Genomic DNA, 20,980 nt, shown 5'->3' on the forward strand with positions numbered 1-20,980 from the left:
CAACTTTGTAAAAGACAAAAGCATTTGAATACTACACTTAACTGCTTTGAGAATTCACAAGTTGGTACCTTACTTGAAGTAGAGTAGCCTGAGAAACTCCGTGTGAATGCCTCTCTGAACATAACCACATTACCAGAAAAACAGTTCATGTACATTCAATAGAAATCTTCAGTTATTGCTATTTCCTGATTTACACCCTTGACAGCTGGGTTAAAAAGCAAATATCTTAATTTAAATTCAAAATAGCTACATTTAACATGTATTGGTAATTGTCCAGAAAAACATGGACTTGAAAGATTTTTTTAAAAATCTGTACTATTTCCTAAGCCATTTCTATTTACACATTTATGTCATAATTATATACAGGAATAAATTTCTTTATTATTTTCCAATTAGCAAATGCCAGAAGTCCTTGCTTAATTGAAGATTTACCTAAAAAAATTTTTTTAATTAAATTAATTTTTTTTTAAAAAAGGGAAAAATAAAACACTCTTCCTGTTCTGTAAATGAGGATTCCTATTTGGTGAAGTTGGAGATTGACAGACAGCTCAACCAATATCCAAACCCTGAATTTGTGGGATTCCATATAAATATGTTTGCTTTTTTTGGGGGGGGGGGCGGGGAGTACACTTTGAAATTTGGTTCTGTTTGTAAACACAGCCTAGACATCCTTGTTTGGACATATGAGCTTTGGTTCCAGTTTGTCTCAATCCTGTGTGTATTCTGGCGAGCAACCTAACACTTCTTTATATTTTGTCTCTATTTGTATGGAGAGAATATTACCACTAAATGAAATTCACATACTGCTTTAGGACACCTGTACAAATTTTGCTGTTCTGAACGGACATTAAGTTGGTATTTGCTGAATCTACTACAAAATCATATGCTGGTTGGGTAGCATTTACTATAGTGCGTTTGTTTCATTAAACATAAGCTCTTCAAGATCAGAGATTACATGAAACAACCTACTTCTGTCACATTAATTATGAAACCCTGAGGTAAACAAAGTTAGACAAAGGTCTTTGCTATGGGAATTCTTAGAGTCTTTAATATGCTAATGAGCATGACAAAACTCCTAGATGGGTATGGTATAGGGTGTTTCCCAAACTTACTTAACAATCCCTTTTTGGGGAGAGAATGATTCTCTCTCTCTTTTTTTTTTTAATGTGAATGTAATACATTGGTGCAAGATAAAGTATCATGTAATGACACCCGACAGGAAATAGTTTTTCACAGAAGTTGTACTAAAGAATGGTAGAAGACATACAATGAATCCTAAGTACCCTGCATCTTGAAAGTCGTAGTTGTGAAATCTCTTAAAGTTGCAATTCATATGCATTTCTACATAGAATATGACTTAAGACTAGGTTTTAGAGCTAAGTAACTGGTCACTCATAATTTTGCATAATTTCATAAGAGGATCCGATGTTTTTCTTTTTTATTGAAATACAGTTGACATATAACATTGTATTAGTTTTAGGCGTATAACATCATGACCTGATATATGTATATATTGCAAACTGATTACCACAATAAGTGTAGTTAACATCCATCACTGCACATAATTATAAATTTTTTTCTTGTGATGCGAACTTTTAAGATCTACTCTCTTAGCAACTTTCAAATATATAATACAACCTTATCTATAGTCACCATGCTGTACATTACATCCCCAGAACTTATTTATCTTATGACTGGAAGTTTCTACCTTTTGACCACCTTCACTCTTTTCGACCACACACCCTGCCTCTGGCAACCACCAATCTGTTCTCTGTATCTATGAGTTCTTTCTTTCTTTTTTTGGATTCCATATATAAATGAGATCACACAGTATTTGTCTCTCTGTCTGACTTATTTCACTTAGCATAATGCCCTCGAGGTTCATCCATGTTGTCACAAATGTCAGGACTTCATTCTTTTTTATGGCAGAATAATATTCCACTGTATATATGTCTATGTCTGTGTGTTGTGTGTATCACATTTTCTTTATCCATTCACCTGTTGATAGACACTTAGGTTGTTTCCATGTCTTGACTATTGTAAATATTGCAGCTTTGAACACTGGGGTGCATGTATCTTTCCAAATTAGTGTTTTCATTTTGTCTGGATAGGTATCCAGGAGTGAAATTGCTGGGTGGTATGACAGTTCTATTTTTAGTTTTTTGAAGAACCTTTACACTGTTTTCCGTAGTGGCTGCACCAATTTACATTCCCACCAACAGTGCACCAGGGTTCCCTTTTCTCCACATCCTTGCCAACACTTGCTATTTCTTCCTCTTTTTGGTAATAGTCATTCTAACTGGTGTGAGATGATATCTCATTGTGGTTTTGATTTGCATTTTCCTGATGGTTAGTGATGTTAAGCACTTTTTCATGTGCCTGTTGGCCATTTGTATGTCTTCTTTGGAAAAATGTCTATTCAGTTCCTCTGCCCGTTTTTAGATCAGATTGCTTGTTTTTTAATTGAGTCGTATATGTTCTTTATATGTTTTGAATTTTAACCCCTTATAAGATGTATGTTTTGCAAATAATTTCTCCCATTCTGTAGGCTGCCTTTTCATTTTGTTGATGGTTTCCTTTGCTGTAGAGACACTTTTTAGTTTGATGTAGTCCCACCTGTTTACTTTTGCTTTTGTTGCCTTTGCTTTTGGTGTCAAATCCAAAAAGTCACTGCCAAAACCAATGTCAAGGAGCTTACCTCCTATGTTTTCTTCTAGGAGTTTTATAATTTCAGGTCTTACATTCAAGTCTTTAATCCATTTTGAGTTAATTTTTGTGTATGGTATAAGATAGTGGTTCAGTTTCATTATTTGCATGCGGCTGTCTGGTCTTCCCAACACCCACTGTATATTCTTGGCTCCTTTGTTGCAAATTAATTGATCACATACGTGTGGGTTTATCTCTGGGCTCTCTATTCCGTTCCACTGATCAATTTATCTTTGTTTATACCAATACCACACTGTTTTGATTACTATAGTTTTGCAATATAGTTTGAAATCAGGAATTTATAGGGTTCCATCTTAATATGCTTTTTAAAAAAATTTGTGACAAAATGTTTATAGACCTTAACTTCATGGAAAAACTTTGTTTATATTATCCTAATTCCCAAACTTTAGGTTACTAAAATAAACCTACCAAGAATCAAATTAGAAAGTTTTAAAATGCCTTCAAGCTAAAAGAGACAAATGAGAAAATGAGAAAAGATAAATATATGTGACTAAAAACAGAGTCAAACCTTGAGATGGGTAGCAGAACTTTCAACACTGATTTACTGACGGTGAAATAATATGAAATAGGTTAAGGTATTCATTTGCAAATTTTTCATGGATATTAACTTATGTTTTATTCATAGTCATGAGTTATAGTAACAAAGATAAGTAATTTTAAAGTGATGTGCTAGTATCTATGGAAGAATTCAAGGTAAGGGTCAAATGACCATATCAGGCAAGTTTAGACAATGTGCTCTATAAGGCATCAGCCTTCCAAAAGTCAGAAACCAGGGAATTCCCTTGTGGTCCAGTGGTTAGGACTCTGCACTTCCACTGCAGGGGGCATGGGTTCAATCTCTGGTCGGGGAACTAAGATCCCGCAAGCCATGCAGCATGGCCAAAACAAACAAACAAACAAAAATCAAATCAGAAACCAGCCTTACTAAGGATTAAAATGTACTATCAAGATAGGGTAAATAAAAAAATATGGGATTAGCCTAGGAACAGAGTGCTAAAGATCAAAGGAATAGATAAAAGGACCCATATATTAGAAAAGTTCATGATGAAATTTGGCATCAATGGAGAATCAGAGTTATTTAATAAATGATATGGATTAGCCATTTAGTCTGAAGAAAAAAAAGCTGGATCCCTGTAACTCATTCCTTGTAACAAATTCCAAATAGATCAAAGATTTAACCTAAAAAATAAAGCCAGTACTGGCATAAAGCCAGACATATAAACCAATAAAACAGAATAGAGCCCAGAACTAAACCTGCGCATACCTGGTCAAATGATTTTCAACAAGGGTGCCAAGACCATTCAAAGTGGAAAAGACAGTCTTCTTAACAAATGGTGCTGGGAAAACTGGATAACGACATGCAAAAGAATGATGTTGGAGCCTTTCCCAACATCATATACAAAAAATAACTCAAAAGGGATCCATAACCTAAACCTAAGACCTAAAACTAGAAAACTCTTAGAAGACAACACAGGGCAGAAGCTTTACAATATTGGATTTGGCAATGACTTATTAGAGGATGCCAAAGGCACAGGCAAGAAAAGAAAACACAGACAAACCAGACTTCCTAAAAATTTTTAAATTTTGGGTCTCAAAAGATACTGTCAACAGAGTAAAACGGTAACTCACAGAATAGGAGAAATTTGCAAATCATATATCTGATGAGGGATTAAGATCCACAATATATAGGGAACTTCTAGAACTCAAACAAATCAATTCAAAAATGGGCCAAGAATTTGAATAGACATTTCTCCAAAGAAGATATACAATGACCAATAAATACATGAAAAGATACTCAAACATCACTAATCATTAGTGAAATGCAAATGAAAACTCCAATGATATACCACCTCACATCCATTAGGATGGCTACTATCAGAAAAACAGTGTTGTATCCTTTTTTTAAAAAAATTGAGGGCTTCCCTGGTGGTGCAGTGGTTAAGAATCCGCCTGCCAATGCAGGGGACACGGGTTCAAGCCCTGGTCCGGGAAGATCCCACATGCCACAGAGCAACTAAGCCCGTGCACCACAATTACTGAGCCTGCACTCTAGAGCCCAAGAGCCACAACTACTGAGCCTGTGTGCTACAACTACTGAATCCTGTGTGCCTAGAGCCTGTGCTCCACAACAAGAGAAGCCACCACAATGAGAAGCCTGCTCACTGCAACAAAGAGTAGCCCCTGTTTGCCGCAGCTAGAGAAAGCCCGCAGGCAGCAACAGACCCAACACAGCCAAAAATAAATAAATAAATTTATTAAAAAAAAAAAATTGAAGTACAGTTGATTTGAAATGAGTTGGTTTCAGGTGTACAGCAAAGTAATTCTGTTATGATATAATATGAATCGATTCTTTTTCAGATTCTTTTCCATTATAGGTTATTACAAGATATTGAATATAGTTCCCTGTGCAATACAGTAGGACCTTGTTTATCTATTTTATATATAGAAGTGTGTATCTGTTAATTCCAAACTCCTACTTTATCCCTCCCCCTCCTTTCCCCTTTGGTAACCATATGTTTGTTTTCTGTCTGTGAGTCTATTTCTAATTTGTAAATAAGTTCATTTGTACCCCTTTTTATAGATTCCACATATAAGCGATATCACGTGGCATTTGTCTTTCTCTGTCTGACTTGTAGTTAATGTGATGGTCTCTAGGTCCATGCAAGTTGCTGCAACTGGCATTGTTTCGTTCCTTTTTATGGCTGAGTGGTATTCCACTATATATATATGTGCCACATCTTTTTTATCCATTCATCTGTTGATGGACACTTAGGTTGCTTCTCTGTCTTGGCTATTGTAAATAGTGCTGCTATGAACATTGCGGCGCAGAGAAACATTTATCTTGGAGCTTGGTTCACAATTTAAACTCCTGACCTTCAGCTTTGATGGTGGGCAGAGTGTATCAATTCTCCTGATTAGGGAGAGGAAGAAAGCAACACCAGCACGGAAGCATCCAAACCCGAGCACAGTGAGAGGCCAGAGTGGGGGAGTGCTCCATGGGTGATGTCTGTGCCATCAGTTTGGAGAATCAACACCCTCATTTTCCAGTGGAGGAAACTGAGGCTCAGAGGTTAGGTCATCACATCAACGTTGCACGGCTAGAGAGGGATGGACTTTGACATGAACCCAGTCTTAGGTTATCCAGAGTCCTTGCAGAGGGCGCTGTGACCTTGCTCAGCTGGAGAAGGGCTCCATAAAGGATGGTGGACTTGCCTTTGACGGGAGCCTGAGATCAATCAGTGCCAGACACTTTTCCCTTCGTAACATGGTCCCTGGTGACCCTGAGCTCCAGCTGATGGACACCTCTGGCCACCTCTCTCTCTTCAGGGCTTCGGGCTGGGACTCCAGCTGAAAGTGAAGGTTGAAGGACACGTGTCCTACCCTGAATGTCACCACATGCTGACCCCTGGGGGAGGAATAAGGAGTAACTTGCCAAGGTCATGTGTGGGCAGTGGTTGAACTTAAGTCCAACAGAGGACTTTGTGAATCCATGTCCTCCCCTTGAGGTTGGCAACGGCTGGTTTCTCCTTCCTCGGACCCACGCATCCGTGCAAATACCAGACTCTTCTAATAGGTAAGGGAGAACCAGGAGCCAGGTCATCACAGCTGCAGGCACCAAAAGGATGCAAATCCACTGACCCCGTCGTGTCCAGCTGAGCGCACATTCAGAGACGGGGCACAATGCTGAAGTCATGCGGGCAGAACCCGAATCGGAACCCAGACCGCCTGCCTCCCAGCCTGGGGCCTTTGGGCCACATGGCCTTTGGGGTTATCCTTGAAGAGGCTGGCTTTTCTTTCTCTTTCCTGCAAGAAGCCGGCAGGAATCTTTCAAGCCGGCAATCCTGAGTCTTCATCTGATCGCTCTGCTCACAGAGCTATTTTGGCCAGATCAATTTAAATGGGGTGAAATTCAATGGCATGGGAGTGAATGGCACAAAAACAGAAACACTTTAGGCCCTTGGATAACTTTTAAGAATGGAAAAGATTAAAAAGCTTTAGAACTACGTGTTCTAACCAAAAGAACAGGTCTTTTGAGACAGATATCTAGAATGGCCAAACTGCAGCCCAATGTATAAATACAATAATATAGTAATACAGTAATAGTAATCATACAGTAGTAATACTGTAGTAACAATGATAGGTAATAAGAGTAATACTAACAATGGTAAGATAGTAGTTTGAGGATTTACCATGTACCAGGTGCCCTGCTACGTGGGCGCCCTGCAGGCACAGGGTCTCATTTAATTCTTGCCCCGGCTGTACCATCTGGGCATGGTCATTAGCCCCATTTTAGGGGTGGAGGGAACTGAGGTTCAGAGAGGTGGATTCCTTGTCCAAGGTCACACAGCGAAGTGAAGAGCTAAGATTCTAATCCAGGGACACCTGCCTCCGAGACAACCTGAGACGATTTTGCAAAGGTCACTGGACTCGGGGCAATGCTCCCCCAAAGCAAAAGGCGACCTCAGGATTTGGAAGAGGTGGGGTCTCTTCCCCCCGGTGCGCAGGGAAAACCTCCCTCCGGCCCCGCCCACCAGACCCAGGGCCGCGGAGCCTCCCTCCACCGGGAAGGTGGCTGGGCTCGGAGTCTCCGGGTTGGGCTCCCTCCGTCCTTATACAACGCCCCCTGTCGGCCCCTTGGAGCGTCTCCCGGGTCCGCTCGGGGCGGGCTGTGCGCGGGCGCGCCCTCCAGCGTCGGCGGGCGGGAATGCACTGCATGGCGCCAGGACCTGCAGGTGGGCGCGCACCTGGGGCCGCAGCATCCGGATGCGAATTCCCTAACCTAACCTCACAGCGCTGCCTTCTCCCACCATGTATATGCGCCTCTTTCCCTCCCCTCTTTCTTTCCTGTTCTGCCCTTTCCCGCCACTTCCCATAATCTAATTAAATCAATGGAAGTTTCTCCAGGAAAAGGCACAAAAGCATATAGAATTCAGCCTGCAATTTCACGATTTCACAGGCCCCTCTTTATCTCATCCGTAAATGTTCTCACTGAGTATCTTAGCAGAGCTTCTTGGATGTAACAAAAGAACCAGGGCATTTTAAATACTGCTATTTCCCCCACAATGTCCAGTTTCAATAAATAAATGGAGAATAGACAATAAGAAAAAGTGTTGGCAAGGATATGAAGAAATTAGAACCCTTGTGCATTATTGATGGGAATGTAAAACAGTTACAGCCATTGTGGAAAACAGTATAGTGGTTCTTCAAAAAATTAAATATTATAGCATTACCATATGATCCAGAAATTCAGCTTCTGGGTATACATTCAAAAGAATTGAAAGTAGGGTCTCCAAGAGGTATTTGTACACCCATGTTCATAGCAACATTACTCACACAAGCTAAAATATGGAAACAATCTAAGTGTCCATCCACAAATGAATATACATACAATGGAATATTATTCAGCCTTAAAAAGGCAGGAAATTCTGACTGGTGAACTTTGAGGACATTATGCTAAGTAAAATAAGCCAATCACAAATAAAGGACAAATAACATATGATCCCAGTTTTATGAAGTAGAGTAGCCAAAATCACAGAGACAGAAAGTGGAATAGTGACTGCCAAGGGCTAGGGAGCACGAAGAATGGGTTTAGAGTTGCAGTTTTCCAAGATGGAAAGAGCTCTGGAGATGGATTGTAGAGATGATTGCACAATAATACGAATGCACTTAATACCACTAAACTGAACACTGAAAAATGTACATAAAGATGGTAAATTTTATGTTGCATTATTTTACCACAATACAAAAATTAGATACCCACCTTGCAAGATGGGTTATAAAAATCAGTCAGGATCAAACTGATACAGAGGCTAATATTAATTTAACCATTCCATGAAGTTTAAAAAACAAGTCTATCTGTTCTTGTACTTAATTTGTAATAAAAGAATATTATATGTAAAATAATTACATAAAAAAAACCAAATAATGATTTTTAATGGATAAATATTTTAAAATATTGGAGTAAGGAAGACTTATCTAAGCATAGCTCAAAAACTCAAAATTCATACTTGAAGACACTATTTTGACAAATTTAATGTGCAGAATGTCTGCAAGAAAAAAAAGACAAAGCCAACTGGGAAAAATGTTTGTAACCACATTGATAACAAAGGAGTACTTTCCTTAATATGCCAAGCAAGCAAAAAAAAAGACAAACCACCCAAAGGGCATCAGAGTTCAGAAGAGGAGTCCAGAAGACACAAATATATGAACAATTTTTAAAAATACAAATCTATGTGAGATCTTTTAATCAGCTTGGCAAAGACTAAAAATGACTGATAAACAGGAGAGCACAGAAGTAGACCCATACAAATACAGGCAACTCATCTCTAAGGAACAAAGGAAATTCTATGGAGAAAGGATAATCTTTTCAACAAATGGTGCTGGAACAACAGGACATCCACATGCAAAAAAGTGAATTTCAACACAAATCTTAACATCTGTCACATATGGATCATGGTCCTGAAACTATAAAACTAAACTATAAAGCTCCTGTACGATAACAGGAGAAAAATTAGGTTACCTTGGGTTTGGTGATGGCTTTTTAGATACAATACCAAAAGTACAGTCCATGAAAGAGAAAGTTGATAAGTCAAACTTCGTTAAAATTAAAAATTTCTGCTTTGTAAAAGACACTGTTAAAAGAATAAAAAGACAAGCCAAAGACTGGGAGAAAATACCTGCAAAACACATGCTAAGGTCTAAAGATGTAGGAGCCATCTGAGTTCTATTCCAAAAATTCTCAAAACTAAACGGCAGGGCTTCCCTGGTGGCGCAGTGGTTGAGAATCTGCCTGCCAATGCAGGGGACACGGGTTCGAGCCCTGGTCTGGGAAGATCCCACATGCCGTGGATCAACTAGGCCCGTGAGCCACAACTACTGAGCTTGCACGTCTGGAGCCTGTGCTCCACAACAAGAGAGGCCGCGATAGTGAGAGGCCCGCGCACTGCGATGAAGAGTGGCCCCCGCTCACCGCAACTAGAGAAAGCCCTCGCACAGAAACGAAGACCCAACACAGCCATAAATAAATAAATAATAAATTTATAAAAAAAAAAAAAAAAAACACTAAACAGCACCATAGGGATGCAACCAGCAAACTCCAGGCTATGAAAAACTATAGGATATAAACAACCTGATTTTTTTTTAAAGGCAAGAGGAAAAAAGGAAGATGAAGAAAGTAAGAGAAATATCAATCATTCACAAACTTATCTGAATCCCGAATTCAAACACAGTGTAAAAATTTAAGATGACTGGGGAAATGTGAATTAACTAGGTATTTAATGGCATTTAAAGGAATGTGGATAAGTTAAAAAAAAAGTGTCCTTATCTTTTATATACATAAAGAAATAGCTACAGATAAAATGACATGATTTACTTTAAAAAAAAAAAAAGTGGGAAGAGAGTTATAGATGATAACAAGATTAAGTGGATAATTCCAAAGCTGGATGAAGGGTACATGGGAGTTAATTTTACTATTCTAACTTTTTAAATATATTTTAAATTTCTATAGTAAAAAAGCTGTTAATAATACGGCAACAGAACCCCACAGGTATTCAAACAACATAATTATAAAAGCATAAAAACAAAACCAATATAATAACATAGAAAAGAAGTAAATTCTCAGTCATTTACTCCTTCTACTCCTTTATCCTGGCTAATGGGTGCTGACATGAGAGTTATATACGTACAAAATAATTCAGGCTACAGAATCAATGGGACCTACAACCTGCAGTCACCTCAACTCTAACTCTTATCAATCTTACAACAACCTGTGTTAAAGTTTATCAGGAAAACAGATTCCCTTCACTTCACACTGTACTCATTGGGCCATCCCCTAACTCAAACATTTAAGAGCTTCACAGCAAAAGCAGAAGCTATCAACTTCTGAAACCTCTGTCCCAAAACTGTTCTAACTCTCAACTTTCCAATACTGTCATTGCTCATATCACTTCTTGCCTGGATATTTGCAAAACAAATTCAAAATCAGCTTTATGATTCGTCTCTACCTGCCTTGAATCTACCAAACACTGCCTAAGTAATTTTTTTGCAAACTTCACTTTCATACTTTTATTATATCTCTTGTTGCCTTAGAAACATTTCATGAGTCTCCATTCAATGACAAAATTAAGTCTAAATTTGCTTGCTTTTGAAAATTATCCATAATCTAACCGTATCTTTTTATGTTCTCCATTCCCTGCAAAGGATTACTAATTCTAATCAGAGTAGTTGTCTTAGTACTCTGTATGTATGTACTCTCATATGCATACATATGTGTCCATCATATGTATTATTACCTCTAGTCCTTCACTCTTGTGGCTGACATCCACTCTAATTCTACCCATAAAAAACCCTTAGCTCAGGGATGCCTTCTCTAATCATCCCAACTGTGGTTGAATCCCCTTATATAGGATCTCATGCCATTACATGTCTTTTATAATTTTATATTTTTGTATATCATTTAATTCATTTCTGTCACATTCCCTTCCACATCTCCGTAGACCTTAGGTTCCACACGTCTATTTTTGCTCTCTTCTATTTCCCCAAAGAATATAGTCCCTAACACAGCGCAGGCACTGCTGAGTGGTGAATGAAGGAACGTCAGGACTTCTCTTTTTCTTTTCTCTCTAGTTTCATACCACCTTGTCTATACCACACAACTTAGCACCTACTTCATTGTTCATTATTGTTTTACATGCATTGAATTTTGTCTGCCCAACCACTGTAAGCTCTTCCATAGTTCCCACAGCCTCAGCACACAGCACACATGGACCTCAATAAATACTGATAGCCACTCAAAAACGGAGAATGGAAGAGTGACTCTTTGTAACAGGAAATCTTCATTATTGTTCAGGCTTCCAGTTTCCTGCCTAACTAATGTCAACTACCTTTGTTAATATAGCACTACTAGGCTATATATGGATGATTACACTACAGACTGCTTATTGCTAACCAAAATCCATATTCTCTTCTGCTTCCTAGGCATAGAGCCAGATTATATTTCCTAGGCTCCCTTGTAGTAAGGTAAGCCTACAAGACTAGTGCAGTGAATGATGTAACATCCATCTGGTCTGGTCCATAAAAGCCTCCCAACATGTGCTTTTCCATGTCTTTTCCCTTCCAGTTGGCTGGAGTGGAGATAACCTTCAGGGAGACTGAGAACATCATTCAGTTTATTGTAATTTCTAGCCCACTATAAATACTAGCATTTAAAAAATAAAACTGTCACATTACTTTTTAAAATGCATTCAATGGAATCAAATCAACATACTGATTTGATACTCACGAGTATCTATTATATTTTTAAAAATATAAACAAAGAACTCTTTAGCAGTCAGAAATTTATATTATTCCTTGTCCTCTGTGAACTTGTGTTTGAATTCCATATCCTCTAAAAATTTTATTCTAGTGTAACATTTTTATCCTTGAAATTCTTTTATCATAATTCTCTGAAACAAAAAGATGTATTTATGTAAAGCTCTAAGTGTTAAATAATTTTGTCTTGAGTTCATAATACAATTATTGTATACACTTAAAACAACAAATATATTACAAATTGTGATTATTACAATATAAAAAGACTTTATTGAAATGCATCTTTCAATAAGATGATCAGACTCATTTTAAAAGATTACTTCCTGTATCCATAAATGAATATTTCATATCACTACAGAGTTTAGCATCAATTCTATTCCTGTTTTTATAAATACTGAAAAATATTATTTTCACAAATAAGTTTATATGAACAGAAGGATATTTATTGTAATAATATACATTAATACTTGGAATTCCTTCTGAGTTTTATACAAAAATCACATTGTATTCTACCATCAAAAATTATTTTTAATGATCTGTAAACTTACGTCCTCCTTCAATTTATTAGGGAAAAAAAATTGGAAACTCTGAACTACAAGCAAAAGAATTAATAATCTGCAGTTGTTTGTTTCTCAGTTTCTAGGAAATATGTCATAAAGGCTTTTTACCAAAACCTATCAAATGACAGGTGCACTGTTTACCCTAATACATGCAGAAATAGGAAAAAAATTTTTTTAATTGTTAACTTCTTGAGGTGATAATAATGTTCTTTATCTTAACAGAGGTTTTTTTCGTTGCATAGATGTATGCATTTTAGCTGAAAACATACAAATGTTTAAGATTTGCATATTTCAGTATATGTGAATTTTACCTCAAAAGGAAAAAGAAAACCCTCTAAACAAGTAGTGAATTCTAGTTAATGGTATGCTTGATGGAATATCTGGGGGGACATATACTGAACATGTGCAACTTACTCTGAAATGCATTTTAAAAATAAGATGATTAATGGATAGAGGGATGGGTAAATAAATGATGAAGCAACTATAGTAAAATGTTGACTCTAGAATTTAATTATAGAAGCTTTATAGAATTCTACCCAAGCTAAAAGATCTAAAAGTAGAAAGAGTTCAATAAGTTATACTGGTCATAGATTTCAGAGAAGTAAGAAACTTTTCTTGAACCATGTGTATGTAGCTTATGCTCTGAAATTCCTTCCCTGGGAGTTAAGTACATTCTGCATCCTAAATGGCTATGTGATGATTCAATTACTTACCACAGGCAGGGCAAACAGGAAAGATCTGTTTGCCAAATAAGGCCAAAAAAGAAGAGCACTCCCCTGGGTAGAAGAGAAAGACTGACAAGAAGTATGTATAAGGTGTATTCAAGGATGTTGAGGATAATTTGCATAGACTCTTAAAAGAGTAGTATATTTTGAAGACGTATTCATGTTCATTATAAAGATAGTCAGGAAAAAAAAAAAGAACCCATCAACATTACATGAAGTGTGACAGGCCTGACATTTTAGAAATATTTACTTACTCTAAGACCAAATTAGTGAGAAAGAAAGGGTTTTGAGGTTTCTAACCCTCAATTCTTTAATCCAATTTTCCAGGACCCAAGCTCTGCAGACTTTTACCATTTTTGAACTTCAGTTATCCAAAAGTTTAACTATCCTGAAGTCTTTCTGATCAGATTTGATATGAATCAACAGCCCAGCTTCACTCCTTGTGCTAAGTTATCTACCTTTCATAGAATATAGTTTCCCCACCCTAGATGTATAAGCTTTAAAAATAATAAATAAATAAATAAAAAGCCCAGATGGCCATTCTAAAATGAAAGCCAGACTTAAAGATAACCTAGATGTTCCAACCATCAGATAAGGACTTTAAGATAACTACGATTAATATGTTAACAGACCTAGTGGGAAACGAAGACAACGTGCAATGAACAGAGGGGAATTGCAGCAGAGAAATGGAAACTATAAAAAAGAGCCAAATGGAAATGCTAGAAATAGAATAAACACAATGATCAGAGATGAAGAAGTCCTTCAATCGGCCCTTTAGTAGACTCCACGCAACTGAGGAAAGAATCAATTAATTTGAAGATAGGTCAATAGAAATTATCCAAGCTGAAACACAAAGAAAAAGGAGTTGGGGTGGGGGGGGCAGAACAGAGCATCTAAGAGCTACGGAACTATCTCAGTCTAACATTTTTGAAACTGGAGTTCTAGAATGAAAAGAGAGAAAGAATGAGGCAGAAGAAGATTTGAAGAGATATGGTCAAAAGTTTTCCAAAAATAAAAGACAATAAATCACAGGTCTGAGAAGCTTTAAAATCAAGAAAAATACATATTTTAAAAAGAAAAGAACAACAACAAAACGGACATCTGGACACATAATAGTCAAACGACAGAAATCCAAATATAAAGACAAAATCTTGACGGCAGCTAGGAAAAGGAAAAAAAAGACATTATATACAGGGAGAAAATAGACAAAAATTACAACATTATTTCTCAGCAGAAATTAAGCAATCTAGAAGTCAATGAAGTGACATTTTTAAAGTATGGGGGGAAAACTGACAACCAAAAATCTTTTACCCAGCAGAAATATCTTTCAAAAATAATGGCAAAATAAGACTTCTTCAGGCAAACAAAAGCTGAAAGAATTTCTTATAAGCAGATTTTCATTAAAAGAAACATCAAAGAAAGTTCTTTAGGGAGGAGTTTGATACCAGACAGAGATCGGGGCCTACATAAAGAAAGCATGTGTAGGATTCAGTTCAAATGAAAATAAACACTGGATTTGTTTTTCTTGATTTTTAATCATTTTAAAGGGTAATTTTGTGTAAAGCAAAAACCGTAAAATCTATTATGGAGTTTATAACATGTAAAAGTAAAATGTTTAACAATGATAGCTCAAAGGATGGGAGGGAGGAATTGGGAGCACTCTATATAAAGTTCCCACCCTACACGAAGGGATATAAATTTGAAGGTAGACTGTGATAAGTCAAAAATTTATATTTGACTCGAGAGCAACCAAAAAAATAAAAATTAAACTATAACATGCCAATAGTGCAGGTAAAATAGAATCATAAAAAAATACTCAATTCACCCCCAAAAAAGGCAGAAAAAGAGTTAAAAGAAAAAGAGGCACCTCCCTGCTGGTCCAGTGGGTAGGGCTCCCCGCTCCCAGTGTAAGGGGGCCCAGTTTCCATCCGAGGTCGCGGAACTGGAGCCCGCATGCCGCAACTAAAAAGCCCACATATCGCAACTAACAAGTCCTTGTACCGCAACTAAAGATCCCGCATGTTGCAACTAAGACCCAGCACAGCCAAAATAAAAAAATAATAAATTATAAATAAACAAATAAATATTTTAAAAAGAAAGAAAAAGAACAGATGGGAAAAAGAAAAAGTAACTAGTAAGATGGAAGATTTAAAATCAATCATAACAAAACTTTACTAAGTGTAAAAGTCTAGAAATATTGATTTTTTTATACTGACCACATATCTAATCATCTTTTTTTATATTGACCACATATATAACCGTCAATTAAATTTATACATTAATTCTAATACTTCAATAGCAGATTCTTATATTTTACACATATATTATAATGTAATATGTAAATTGTGACAAATTTTTACTTTCTTTTGAAGCTCTACACCATTTATTTCTTTTTCTTGCCTTACTGCATTAACTCAGAGCTGCAGTAGAACTGAACAAGTGTTGAAATTGGGTATCTTTGTTCAACATTCATCATTACGTGAAGTTTGATGTATTCGTCCTCATTTTCAAGTTACAAAAGTATTTATTTTTACTGTTTCAAGTAGTTTTAACCAGAATGAAGGCTGGCTATTTTCAGAATTTTTCTGCATGTATTGAGATTGTCATATAATTATTTTTTCCTATTAATGTTGGGAATTAAATGGATAGATTTTTTTTAATGTCAAACCACTGTACTTCTGAAATAAACTAAAATATGCCATGAAAAAAAAATACTAAAAGGCAAGAATAAGATTACAGGACAAAAGAAACATTAAATGTCCGAAAGTCTGAAACTAGAAGATAACAGTATTACTAAAATCTAAAGCAAAAAGAAAGCAAACCTTGCAGAATCATACTTTTATTAGCTTTTAATGCTTATTTGCATGTCTAATAAATACTTAAGAAAACTGAGGATTACTTTAGAAAATAAGTATAATGGAAGAAATCTGCCCCAAAAGACAACTACAATATCAAGTAAATTGAGAAAACATTAGATGTGCCCGACTTTCCACAAGGAACCTGGTAACATTAGTTTCAAAGATGGAGAAGAGAGTGAGCATGGTCTGCAAATTGTAATGAGAACAAGCAAGGAAGACACTTACTCCCTAGGCCCCTCTTCCAGGCTCGATGATATAAACGGCTGAAGGAGAGTCATCACTTAAGAGGTCTGCAGGGGAAGCAGTACCATTGGGAAGAGTCAGGTATCCATTACAGTAAGAAAATAAAAGGAATATTCAGCAAAGAGGTTGAGGATTTGGGGGATTATTTTGCTTATGAACTCCAAATAGTGCACAGTGGAAGGATTTTAAGAGTTGGGGATGGGTGGTGGGTAACGGGACAGAAGATACTGACAACTTTAAGGAGATTAGATGTGGGAAATGAAAGGTAATCTAGGAGTCTGGGCCTTTTGATGGTACCCTGTATAAACAGGAACAAATAACGAGAGAAGTCCTGGCAGATTCAAGGCAGATGGTGGTCAGACTGTGAGTGCTGGCAGGGAAGGAAGAATGGGTGCTTGAGGTTTCCTTTTGACCACTTTTGATTAATGGGAGCAAGGACATCTCCAGCAAATCCTTACCTTTTAGTCTTTTTCTTAATTGACATTTCTATGACATTTGAAACTGTAGACCGGCATCATTCTTGAAACCATCCTCCCTTCTCATTTTTTTAAGTTTCTCATACTTCCTCTCTTATCATTCCTTCTCTTCCATTGGCTCTTTTCTTCTGCTAACTCTTAATATTCTGTGGTTCAGTCCTGCTTTTCTTTTCACTCTACACACAACCGCATGCTCCCTGGTTAATTTCATCTATCCACATAGTTTTAGCCACTGCCTATATTCAGCTTCCTAATGGACATCCTCCTCTAGACAAGCAGTGGGTACTTCCATGACAAACGTCTCCAAGAACTGAACAGTATCTCTTTGCCCAAACCAGCCATGCCTTCTGTATTTCCTCTCTAGTATGAAAGGATAATGGGATGTTTTCTCCGATCTTAAAATGTGGCTCTAGTGAAACCCCCAAAGCTGAGAACTACAAATGATAAACTCCCCTACACTCTAAAAAGAACAACACATCCATGCCAGAGTTGCTAAAAGACAGCATCTCTATCATCCACCTCCCACCTATTGAAAATGAAACAAAACTAAACAAGATTAGAAACAGAAGTGAATTCATAAACATAGAGAATGCTAGGGCTTTACAACCTTAGTGAGAACAAAAGCAGGGGTTCTCCAAGAAAACCTCTGGGACAGACTGGGTGATAACTACAAGAAGGGAAACTGACATCTGAATCTTTGGCTGGCAACATACTGAGATAAAGAAACTCTTAAAAGCCCAGAAGAACCTGACGTATCCCCAGGAGTTTAGGCCATGTGTGAACACAGAAACTGGTCCCAGCCTGGAGAATTCTGAAAGCAAGAGGTTGGATGGAGCTTCAAAATGGCAGAGCAAGGGGTCAGAGGACAGCAGTTAGATGAACTACATGTCTACCACTGGGTTCTATAGGTTTCCCATTAGCCAAATACAACAGATGCTGCAGAAGTGCTAAAGCATCTCGGTAGGCCAAAGACATGGGCCTTCTTGAGGAAGGAGACTCATCAGTAACAGGCTGTAGGTGGACTACAGGAGGGAAGAGATAGTTAGAAGCCTGCCAAAGGCAGCTGGAGTGTGCACCATAAAAGGGACCTGGGCAATGTGGGCATACCACGGGGGCCTCCAAAAACCATCCTAAATGCACAAGTCTAAAAGGCCACACTTGGACACCTGCCACACAGAGGACATTGGCAATTGGATTACAATACTCCCAGTCACATAAAACTCTGTCGTTCCTCTTCTAATTTTCCTTCCGATCAGAAGCCAAAAGCAGAAAGAGGGAAGAATTAGAAGAGTGAAGAAACAGATAATACTCCTCTACTGCATGGTCCCTGAATCATGATTAGGTCTGAGTTACAGCCATTCAACTGGATGTAAGGTTTGAAGTCGACTTTTCACACCTTTGAATTTAATCATCAATATAAGGCTTGTTCTTATAGTAAAAACGACATCTTGTCAAGAGCCAGGGAAGGAAGATTCAACATGACATGGCTAAAGTCAAGGATAAGAGAAAAATAAAGCTAGTTCTTATTTGTATGCCATCAGATATAGCCCACATACCAGTCCACAGTGCCACCATCTACTGTGTTCTTCAGGTTAGGAATCTAGGAGTCATCGCTTAGGTTCTCCCCCTCCCTAATACCCTGACATCCAGTCATTATGTCTTAAACCTCTTTCAACACGTCTCTTCTTCCTAGCCCCTTAGCTACTAGTCTAGCTCAAATGCGAAGTACTAAAATACTCTAATTTAGTGATTCTCTACCCTGGCCTACACTTTAAAATTTTTAAATATTAAATCTAATACTTAGACCGCAGCCTAGAGACTGATTTAAGTGAGATCAGGTGGAGGCCAGCCAGGAGTTTTTTCGAGAGGTCTCCAGGTGCTTCCAAAGTGTAGCCAAGGTTGAGAATAACTAACCCAACTGGTCTCTTCTAGAATCCAGCCTTAGCTTCCTCCAAACTATCTTTCATTATGCTACAGAGTCATCTTTTTTGAAATGCAAATCTCATGTTATCCTAGAGCAGTTGTTTTTAATCTAGGCTACTCATTAGAATCACTTAGCGTTAAAAAATCCTGATACCAGGCCAAACTCCAGACCAATTAAAACAGAGTCTTTGGGGATACGAACCAGGCATCGGTATTTATTAAAGCTCCCCAGGTGATTCCAATGTGCAGACAAGGTTGAGAACCACTGTCCTAGAAGCAACGGGAAGTCACAGAAAGTCTTTAAGAACAGTAAAATCCAAACTCCCCTGAGGGTAACGAAACCTTCCATCTAACTTCAGCACCCTCGGCTCTCACACTACCAAAGCAATGTAGCTCGCTACGCTACCCTTTTACACGGGGCCACGCTTTAACACTTTTGTGTAAAGTATTATCTCAATTTGGAAAGCTCCTATGCTCACCCATAGCTAAGGCCCAAACCACCTTTAAGGTTAAGACCTTTCAGGAACAGCATCCTTTGTATAACCCTCCTCCGACAGACACAACAGGGCTCTTCAATCCACCTGTGACGGTTATCATTCTGTAGGGCAGTTCTTAATGTTTAACTCTAACTTCCCTACTGAACTACCTGAAATTTAAAACTTATCTTATTCATGCTTTTATCCCCAGTGCCTATCACTATGCAGAGCACATAGTGAGCACTCAAATATCTGTTGAATTCATTCCATTTAAGTAGATAATTATCTGTATTATCATGCAGGTAGAATCCCATTTTAATAAACTGTAACAGACTTCATATTTATACACTATAGTCAAGTCTCATTAAAACAGAAACCAACAGTTAGACTTTTTAAACATGTAAGACAAACGAGTAATGTTTGTTCTACTCATGAATAGTAGCAAATTAAGGAAAAAGGCAGGTACAAAGGGCAGTGTGTTTCCAGAATCGCAAGGGTGGCACCTTACAGAATAATGATGCTTGGCTTTCCACCTGAATATGTCCTTTAAGACATACTTGTTCCAAAATGTTATGCTGGTATAATGACATCTGTATGTTTTAGGAAAGTGAACTAAGACTACTTAACTTGACCTAAAATGATAGGTACTTTGCCCCCTTAAAAAGAAAACAAATTATGACAAGCTTTCAAACGCTTTGAATGAGTTGTGTTAAGCCTAAAAAACCCGAATGATATGATCACCAGCATTTGATGGCAATTTCTAGTACTATGGGTACTCTGTTACCCAGCAAAAGCTCAGCTCTCCATAAAATCAAGGACAGCTTAAGCAGAAGACACCGAATATTTTATTTTTTAAAAAGTTACATTTAACATTTTATATTTATAGAGTCACTATATATGTGACTGACCCAAAGACAATAATTTTGCACAAGTATTAACTGAAGAGGAACCAAACACCTACATAATGCGCCTCGTTCAGAAGATTTACGTTGTACCCACATTCACAAGGGCCATTAAAATAATCTTAGCATGCAAAATGATAACTGTGTAACTATGCATTCAGGGTAAGTTTTTTATCTGTCGTACATCCTTGATTACTAAATTAATCCGATATTCACCAAATACCTATTAACTGTTTGGGAATATATTAAAACTGAAGTATCTGAAGTGACTAGTAAGAAAATAAAGTCATTAACCACAATACTTGGCGTTTGTGGCTAATTTTTTTTTTTTACCTTATTTGGCGATTTCAAAGGTGAGATGGCTATTTTATTTGGTGTCTGTGTTGTAGAATTTAAAGTTGATCCAATAACACCACTTTCAGATATTGTTATGGTCTTTGATGGAGTCCCGGGAGTAGACTGTGAAAGAACCCTACCTGCAAATGAGAGGCAGCACATCAGTTTGACTCTTTTCAATAATCATATAAAAATGTATCTGATGATGATTTATACCCACAAGGACTGTAGTATATATGTTCAATATTTCATACGCAGCCACTTATGAACTGAAACACTTAAGTAGGTCTAATGAACTATGGTGAAACTAGGCAGAAGGAAACAAAACGATGCTTCTTAGTAACACTTAGTATTTTAATACCACCTTATGAAAGTCCACGAAAACACTTCTGCTCACATTCTCATCAATACTGCTTTGTGTTTTGTTTGTTTTTTTGGCCACACC

General features: G+C 37.4%; 1 protein-coding gene across 6 annotated transcripts in view; it reads right to left on the reverse strand.

The window, feature by feature from the left end:
- LIN54 (lin-54 DREAM MuvB core complex component) overlaps positions 1-20,980 on the reverse strand; it is a 67,782-nt gene that overhangs the window by 22,991 nt on the left and 23,811 nt on the right. For all 6 annotated transcript variants that reach the window (XM_057547203.1, XM_057547200.1, XM_057547201.1 and 3 more), the window contains exon 4: positions 20,533-20,675. In XM_057547203.1, coding sequence (XP_057403186.1) covers positions 20,533-20,675 — 143 coding nt within the window. The remainder of the gene's footprint in view (positions 1-20,532; positions 20,676-20,980) is intronic.

This window comes from Balaenoptera acutorostrata, chromosome 5 (genome assembly GCF_949987535.1).
Source record: "Balaenoptera acutorostrata chromosome 5, mBalAcu1.1, whole genome shotgun sequence".
In the NCBI taxonomy this organism is placed as follows: domain Eukaryota; kingdom Metazoa; phylum Chordata; class Mammalia; order Artiodactyla; family Balaenopteridae; genus Balaenoptera; species Balaenoptera acutorostrata.